The sequence below is a fragment of the Eucalyptus grandis genome, chromosome 4, assembly GCF_016545825.1.
Source record: "Eucalyptus grandis isolate ANBG69807.140 chromosome 4, ASM1654582v1, whole genome shotgun sequence".
Lineage (NCBI taxonomy): Eukaryota > Viridiplantae > Streptophyta > Magnoliopsida > Myrtales > Myrtaceae > Eucalyptus > Eucalyptus grandis.
This window is the reverse complement of record NC_052615.1, coordinates 454403-463705: the sequence shown is the minus strand read 5'-3', so window position 1 is coordinate 463705 and position 9303 is coordinate 454403. Positions and strand designations below refer to the sequence as shown.

General features: G+C 39.3%; 1 protein-coding gene across 1 annotated transcript; it reads right to left on the bottom strand.

The window, feature by feature from the left end:
* Positions 1-7597: 7597 nt before the first annotated feature.
* On the bottom strand, positions 7598-8203 carry LOC120292907 (peroxisomal 2,4-dienoyl-CoA reductase-like). The gene is made up of 2 exons (XM_039311460.1): positions 7752-8203; positions 7598-7604 (listed from the first exon to the last, which is right to left on the bottom strand). Exons 1-2 carry the CDS (start codon positions 8201-8203, stop codon positions 7598-7600), a joined length of 459 nt encoding a protein of 152 aa, XP_039167394.1.
* Between the last annotated feature and the right edge of the window lie 1100 nt (positions 8204-9303).

Sequence of the window (9303 nt, the reverse complement as noted above, 5' to 3'; positions counted from 1 at the left end):
GCTCCCACACGTTTGGCACCAGAATCTATGGTGTGCGCGGTTCCGGTCAATTAGGAAGCGTGCGAAGATTCGTCCAGGTTGTCCTGTTCGACCAGCGGCTCTTGGATCGGTTTTCCATGTGCTCGATTCGGGTTGGGAACTGATTTCCATATGGAGAAGAGAATTTTTTAATCGGTTTTCCTAAAAGAATTGAAAGTGGGAGCGATTAGTTATGGGATAAATGAAGGATCGGTTCCATAAATTATGAATCAAGAGTCGCCTGTTAGTTTTAGACTCGTTCATAAATCAGCTTACCGAGTTCCTGAGTAAGTCTAGGAACTGAATTAGCCGTGAGAACTCTCGTTTTGCATTATGACGACTCTAGTTCATATTCTCTCATCAAGGACCATCGCCGATCATCGCTGCAATACATAAAATGCAAAACTAGAGAAATAGAAGAGGAGCAACAAGCGTCGTGAGGGGCGAGCGACGCTGTGTGAGAGATGCGTGAGAGGCTTGAGTGAAGAAATTAGAAAAAGGGCACATAGCAAGTAGGCTTATGAACTTACAGGAGACAAAACGATGAGCATCATGAGCAAGCGAGGCTGTACAGGAGTGACGAACATTGTGTCCTGTGAGTGTTATAATATGTCTCGAGTTTCAGCCGTTGAACTAATTTGATCCGAATTGAGTTGTGAGTAAAGTTCAACGGCGTCTTAAAACTTATAGATATTATTTTCATGTTGAAGATGCTCTCAAGAATGGAAAGTAATATTAGCGTGGACTTTGTATTCAATGAATTTTTGTTTTGAAATCCACGGAATTTAGAAACATGATTATGTGACAGCTTTCAATGTACTGTGAGAATAATAGTTTATTCATAATCACAAAAAATCAAATCACAAAAATTATAAATTATTGTGAAACCCATTTTTTAAGAATTTGCGACTCATAATATACTGTTATTTTTGTCGTATCAAGGATTGTTATACTAGTAAAGTTCCGGAATTATTCGCAATGTAATTCAAGTCAGCCAAAGAGAAAAGAGAATAAATAAAAACAGGAAACTTGGATATGGTTGACCGGTTGACCGAAATTATCCTTTTTCCTATTCCACGCTGCAGCCGGCTTGTGCAGGTTTTTTATGGCTACGTATATACATACAAACATACATATATATATATATATATATATATATATATATATATAGAGATTCAGATTAAGGAGCTTTCTTGGGCCGTTGGTCGATGTGTGCTCAGAGGGCGTTCGCGAATTTGCTTTACATCCAATTGGAGTTCTTCGTCAAAGAATTTTCATCCTAGGAATTGATTACATGTGTTGGAGCCAATTAAATTCTCGTAATGAGAATTTGTGTATAATTATTTCGTGAAATTAAGAGATTATTTCGTGAAAAATTATGGGGCTAAACACTACGTGTGTTATTTGATATAATTTGAGATTGAAAAATATTAAGATTGTTTGAGTAACTCAAGCATGTATATCATTTGATTTATAATAGAATTTGTCGCCACTCTCTTCATAAACGTCAAACCATGTAAATCTCATATCTGATTTATTTTTTCATTCTATCTATTTTATTATTCGATCGCTCACTTTCTGCAACAGTAATCAAGCAAGGCTGCTGCGAGAAAAGTAATTCATCTTGTGAGTGATAAGCAAGGCTAGTAGCATCCAAAGCAAGTTGCAAGAGGTGTTGAGTGACTAAGCATGAGGGGCAAGATGGGCAATTTCTAAGCGATTGGGTGGGAGCCCTGAGATGGGCAATTATGCAATTAGGACAAGATCGAGAAGAATTGGGCCGAATCAACCGGTACATCAAATTAAAAGAACAAGGCAGGGCAATTACCATTTTGTTCAGTGCGGTCCAATTCGGGTGAGTGGGTCCACATCCAAAACTAGAAACCTCCCGGAACAAATTAGTTCTCGATTCGGGCGATTGCTTTTGCTTACCTCTAAGGGATCGCTGTCGCATAAATACTTATGTGGAATTTTTCAAAACAGCTTTTATAACCAAGAATAGGTAAGTGTCGACATGCCAGAATCGATTCCAAATTGATCCGAACGTCTGAAACCATGATCTTTTCCAACAGAGATGTGGAAGGGCCTTTCATTCATTGCAGAAATGAAGGTGCCTCAGTTCTTCTGCGATTGACTAGTGATACAGCACCAGCCGCCAACGTGGACTTTAACTTCTGGCGATGAGTGGGATGCCATCCAACTAACTTGGCGAGCCTAATCTAGTCTTTGCAAGAAACGAATCAGCAGCCACCACATTGACTAAGCAGGAAAATTTTCACTTCACTTTAATTAAAATAGCTTAAATAAAAGGCTATTTTCCCATGTCACTAGTCGTTCTTCTCCTTCAGCTTCCATTTTGGCATGTGCTTTTAGAAAAAAAAAAAAAAAAAAAAAAAGCTGATTAATCTGACTAATATATTCATTTGATCACTATGGCTTTAGATAATTTCGGTAAGAATACTATAGTTTAATCTTTAGATATATTATGCGTGAAATATTTTAGTTTTATGATGACTCAAGGCAAAGCTCGAACTCTTCAGTAGTGGAAATAGTGTTAGGAATGTGCACGGCAGGAGTTTGTCATACCAATACACATTGGGATGATATCATTAGTTGAAAGCGTACAACAAAAGTCCAATGCTTTTTTTTTTTTGGAAAAATCACCAAGAGGAAGCTTATGTGCGAACTTATCAATATATCTAGTTAGATATATTTTCACTCAAAAGTTTAAATCAATGAATTATGAACCAATTAGTATGGGTGAACGATTCCAAGTTCTACGGTTCTAGGTTCCGTGCAAGTTTCACTTGAAACCTAAACCCTACCTGTTAGAATAAGTTTCTCATTTTTTGAAACTTGTAACTTATCATAAATACCTTAAAACCTAGAACCTACTCTATCATAGGTTCAAGGGTCTATCAAGATTCTACCTATATCATTAATTGAACGATTGTAGTTTAATGACCATTATTTGCTATTATATTTACTGACCATAACTTATATTTAGACATATAAAAATATAAAACATTAGTAAAGTAAAACTCTCAGTCATAAAATAGAAGTCTAGATCAGTGGGTTATGGAATACTACAGCACATGAAGATATAGATAAAAAAAAAAAAAAAAAGCACAGAAACTTGTTCTAGATTCTAAATTATAGGTTTCATGAACCTAAAATCTAGAACTTATCCATCTAAACGGGTTCTCCAAACTTTGGAATCTGGAACCAATGTTGTATATCTTGAAACCTAGAACCGATAAGTTCATGTTGGTCCGTTTCTTAGATTTTAGGTTCTATTCTTGAACCATGCTAACCCCTACCAATTATGATATGTTAATTGCTTAACACCACACCAATTTTCCGATATAGAACTTCTCTAATACAACTCACATGCATATCCTAACAAATTGAACTTCATTGATTGAACTTTAGCAAAAGGTCATTTTCATGATGTTAGGTAGAATTGTTCTTCAGCAAATTCAGTGATTGAACTTCGGTGATGCACATTATTAATGCAGCACATGTTCCTTTTGGAAAAGTATAGGTAATAATTATGACTTTTCAACAGGAAAAAAAAAAGCTGGTGGGCAGCATATGTTGGGCATTAATGGAAAGCATGGACATCTGAAAAAAAAAGTTATGTTGCTCTTGAAATGGTTTACCTTCAACCAGAAGTAGCTCTGCAATGTAGAATGTCTATCGCACAGATCGATACAGTTCTTGATATGGATAGTAACATTGTTTTGGGGAGTAGCCCACACAGCAGACCGCTCATGTTAACCATCTACTTCATTCATCTTTCGAACACAAGTCAATAGATAATGCAACTTGTCCGTGATTGACTCGCTTCACTGCTGAAAACCCATCGGATCTCGATTGGTGCCGATCGAGACTCGGCCCTGCCGTCCTGAGAGGTCCGGTTTGTCTTCATCAGCAACCGATGACAGCCGTCGCTCGATCCGATGGCGACCATTTGTTTCACCCAAAAAGGTTGCTGAAAAGGGGGGAACCAGAGAAGAGGCGCGGCTGCACCGCACGTACGATGAGGACTTCACGTCTCATGAACGTCCCACGTTTGTCACGATTGGGATGTAACGAAGTCCTAAAGCTGAAAGTTCCCCCATTCCAGCACCCTGCAAACCCTAGTAATCAAACGATAAGCACGTGCAACACAAGCCCGGTCAACTATTTCACTTGTGGTTGACTTTCGCATGGAAATTTCGAGCATTGCGCATCTAATCTTTGCTCAAGATTAAGATAGTTCTGCTGAAGAGCCTGTGCTTGGTGAAATTCGCTAAGTTAGATGAATAATTTAGAAAGCATAATCAAGAAAAGAAGTGATATTCACAATTGATAGGTCTAATGTAAAGTTGAAGACTTGTTCGCAATCAATATGTCTGTTGAGTAGTTATCTCCTTATTGCCTTCAGTTATGTGCATATCATAAAAAGAAGTCGTTATAATGACATTTGTAATGTTCCCTTCTTTATTTATTTTATAAGTGCTCTCCAAGAGTGCTCTTTACTAAAAAGTGAGTTCAGGCAGTACTTGTTGGTAGTCGTCAAAACTTATTTTAAAATGGTACGTATTGCTATCTGAAGTGAAAGCGTGTTCTTCTCAATTTCCTAATGCAGGAATAATTTAAGGCCCTCGAGGAACTTATTTGACAAAACCATATTATCAAGCCAAGACTCCTTTTGATCTCAAACCTAATTGGACGACATAAAGCTCTCGCTAATCCTTTAAGGTTATAATATAACGATCGAGCGAAATTTGCGGGCAAACCATGTGAAAAAGTTTGTATTCTTTCTGCTTTTCAAAATCTCAGCTCGAATGTTTTCCAAGTTCCTATAATAAATGATTAGGAGAGACAATCCCTAGCTAGTGACATGATGATGTTTTTAACTGGAAGGGCAGGACAACAAAAATATTTAGAAGCAGTGGACCACGTGTCTAACAGAATAAGGATTTTTTTATTATTATTTTAGAATAAGGATTTTATTATTATTATTTTAGAATAAGGATATTTCATTGGGTGATTGCTAAGCAAATATTATACAAATATGCTCACATCACCAGAATATTCGCCTAAATTATGTATTCGATACTCCTTTTTCTAGAGATTTGCACATGGTATGAATCTCAGCTCAAGATATATAGATAGATTTCTTTTCTACGTCTTTGGTAGAAAAAGGAAATGTCGCACATTTTTATTGATGAAGACATGTTATCTGTGAATGTAAGTTCCATATAGTCTTCGTTACCCTTGGAAATAGTTGGCCATCTTTTGTCTGTGTTAGGTTTTTCTTCTTTTCCTTGTGTGGCTGCAAGAAAATTGACCAGTTTTAATTTTCTAGGGTGAGAAAAGTTGAAAGAGTACAACAGAAGTACAATACCTTTGACCAAAAAGAATACCAAAAAATAGCTCAAATCTGAACCTATCAAATTATCCAATTAAGTTCACCTCGCTTAAAATTTTAAGCTAATGAGTTAATAGCCATGAGTCAACTTGAATAAATTAATGGATTCGCATTATGCAAATCCTTCGATATGAGACTTCCTAAAACGACTTATATGTTCATCTCAACAATCTCTCATTCGCTTGTGAATTTAGTATTAGTCCTACTCTCCTTCCTTCTACTTTAACTAATCCCAACTTGAATCATTTTCATCCCTTCGAACTGAACCATAAATATTGATACAAATTGTTAGGAGTGCGTAATAACAATCCGATACCTTTGCCCAAGAAAATCGCCAAAAGAAAGCCAAAATCCGACCCATCAACATATCAAGCTAGAATTACATTTACTAAAAAACTTAAGCCAGTGAGTTACAATCAACTTGAATGTATTAATCACTCCGCATCACACTAATTTCTAACATAAGATTCTCTAATACGACAAATGGAGGAGAATCCAAAATTGTTTCCATCAGTGAAGCGACCCATCTCACAGAAAAAAGCAAAGAAATAACACTACACCTTTCCCATATGGTAGCACCCCAGTAAATCCCCCCATGCTAATAGCAACAAAAGGCTTTGACATTCTTTATATTTCCATACAACATTGATTTAAGACACAATAATCTCTTTCAATATTATAATTATGGGTACACGTAGATCCAATAGTGTATCACCAATGCTACGATGCTGGCCCGGGGAATGATAAAGAAACCATATTACCCTTCTCTCTCTCTCTCTCTGGCCAGCTTCTTCGTCTACCTGATTTAGTCTTCTGTCTGCCAAGTTCTGGCAAACTCTTTCTGGGGGAATTTCTTTCACGGGTATTTCGCAAGTGGAGCGCCCGAGCTTACTTTCACTGCCCATCTGTTCTTTTCTTGATTCTTCTTTTTTCTTTTCCTGAAAGTTGACCGTGTCTTTGGGCAGGCTTGAAATTTTGTGAAGTTGGTTCCTTTTCTTTTCTTTTTCTTTTTCTTTTGGTTTTGATCCAGCGACTGAGGTGTAGGCCACGGTCAAGCTGACTGCTTGGCAGTTCAGTTCGATACAAAAGAGCAATATTTTCTCTCCCCACTTTTTCTTGCCTTCTTCTGGTTTATTATTTCGGCGTTTGAGGTTTTGCATGCCTGCATCCTTCATATGCTCTGTTACGAAAAAGCGAGCGATCAAACAATAATATAAACAGAAGAAGAAAATAAATCGGATATCGGATTTACTTGATTCGGTTGTAAAGACCTACGTCGACAGGAAGAGCAGTAGCGAATTTCACTATAGATCAAGTAATATAAAGAAATTACACTCGAGTCACTCAAACACTCTCTCAGTGTTTCTCAAGCCCCAATTACACCCAATAATGCACGCAGTGTTTAGCTTGAAATTCCTCAAAAATAATCTCTCAATCTCACGAAGAAATTACACGCAAATTTTACCACAAGATTTAATTGACTTGAACACTAAATCTTCTTGAATGTAATTCACAAACAAGAACCACAAAGAAAAATTCCTCTCAAGCACTCGACAACGAGACGGTGCTTCAAAACCAATTCTTCGTGACCAACCCTCTTCCATCCACGGCCACAATTCTATACATATATAAGTGAGACATTTATCCCTTTGTCAACTTCTCATAGGATTCTGTTTCCTAACTTGCCTATTTTAACTAAAATATATCTCTATATATTTTAAATAAAATCCAAGTCCAAATCAAAGTTGAACTTTCCTAGTAGCCAAATTCTCCAAAGTAGATTCAAACTTTGGGAAGTTGATCTTCAGATCTTCTTTGCTTAATTTTAAACGTCCGCAACATATCCAATTCGGAGTATTCGTAACTTTGCATTGGACTCAAACTCGAAATATATTTTAACAAGCTCTTGATTGGTCTGTTTGACCCTTTTGAGGTTGCTACTATGTTGATTTCTCTGGTGGGCCTTCGTTATAACTTTGAGTCTTCCGCTTTTATTAGCTCTCCGATTGTTCACACGCGGTGTCCTGCTATTTTTCCAAATTAGATGTAGAGCTGGTGCTCAGTTCCAGCCAAGGTTACTGCATTGCGTGTGGTGATTCGGCGTTTTGATTTGTGGATCAACTTTTCTGGGTTTTTTTGCGTGCATTTGCTGATTCAGTCCTAGCATCTGCACAATCATTGAAAACATAGCATAGCAATAGACTAGCGTAATCGCAAAAAGAAAAAGGAAAAGAGTAGAATCTTTGGCCAAATCTCAATCTGATTCACTTTCCCTCCATGTTATGGGCAACAACTAGGGACCAGAGAACAATACCTGTACCCGTTGGGAGACAGATCCTCGGCTGGGACTAGGAAATTGCCGGCGGCAGCATTCACCAGAATGTCGAGCCTCCCGAAGCTCTTGACGGTCGATTCCAGGGCTCTGACAACGTCGTCTCGCTTCCGAACTTCGCCTTCCACTCCGATTGCCTTGCAGCAACAGGGACCACACCACACCAGAGACTCGATCATCAAACAGCGAAAAAGAAAGGAAAGTGTTTGAAGTGTATGAGCAAGGAAAGACGGAAATTTTCTAGTGAGGGGAATGCCGTGGAGGTGGAGAGCAGCGACGGCGGAGTCGAGGACGTGCTTGCGGCGGCCCATGACAGCGACGGAGGCTCCGCGGAGGCCCAGCTGGCGCGATTTCTCGAACCCGATGACCGACCCGCCTCCAGTCAGCAGCGCCACTTTGCCCTTCAGCACGTCCGGCTTGAACGGAGACTCCATATGGAACACGGAGAAGACGATGAATGGGAAAAGAAGGAGAACGATTCCAGTAGGAAGGAAGATGGCACTCGTCTGTTGCCGGATCGGGCAAGAACCTTGGGTTTGGCCGGAGAAGGTTGGATGGGTCGATTCTTGTTTTTCGGGTTACTGCACTGCAGGACGAAACAGGGTTGGAGAGACGTCGGCCCTCCCGTCTGCTGACTATCGTCGCTTCCACTTGTTTGGCTCCAACATCTATGGTGTGCGCAGTTCCGGCCAATTCGGAAACGTGCGAAGATCCGTCGAGATTGTCCTGTTCGACAACTCGGTTCTTGGATCGGTTTTCAAGTGACTCGATTCGGTTTCGGAACCAATTTCCATCCCCGAAAGAGCAATTTTTTGAGTCAGTTTTCTTAAAGGGGTTGAAAGTAGGAGTGATCGGTTTTAGGGTAACCTTGAAATCAAAAACTACCCATGAAAAGCCGGTTCGACAAACTAGGAATCAAGAATTGCCCACCAGTTCCTGGACCTATTTGGGAATCAGCCCACCGGCTCCCGAGTGAATTTAGGAACCGGCCATGAGTATTCTCGCTTTGCATTACAGCACTTCAGTTTGTATTTTCTCATCGACAACCATCATTGATAAGCACCACAGCACATGCGAAGCAAAAACGGAGAAATAGAAGAGGGAGCAATTAGCATCATAAGCGGTGGACAAGGTTGCGTGAGAGAGACATGAGACTTGAGTGAAGAAACTAGAAAAGAGGCACGTGGCAATTAGGATTTCGAATTCATTAGAGAAAGAAACGACAAGCGAGGTTGCAAGAGGAGCGACAAGAGTCGTGACTTGTGAACAAGCAAGGCTACGAGAAAGGCAATTCATGTTGTGAGCAACGACTAAGGCTGCTAGTGCCTAGAGCAAGCCACGAGAGGTATTGAGTGACAAAGCATGAGAAGCGAGATGGGTAATTTTTGAGCGACTAGGCGTGAGCAGAGAGATGGGCAATTGCGCAATTAGGGCAGAATCGGGAGGAACAAGAGAACAAGGTGTAAAAACCTTTTTGTGGACAATTACCATTTTGTAATTATAAGAATTAAAATGAATTATCGGCGCGGTCTAA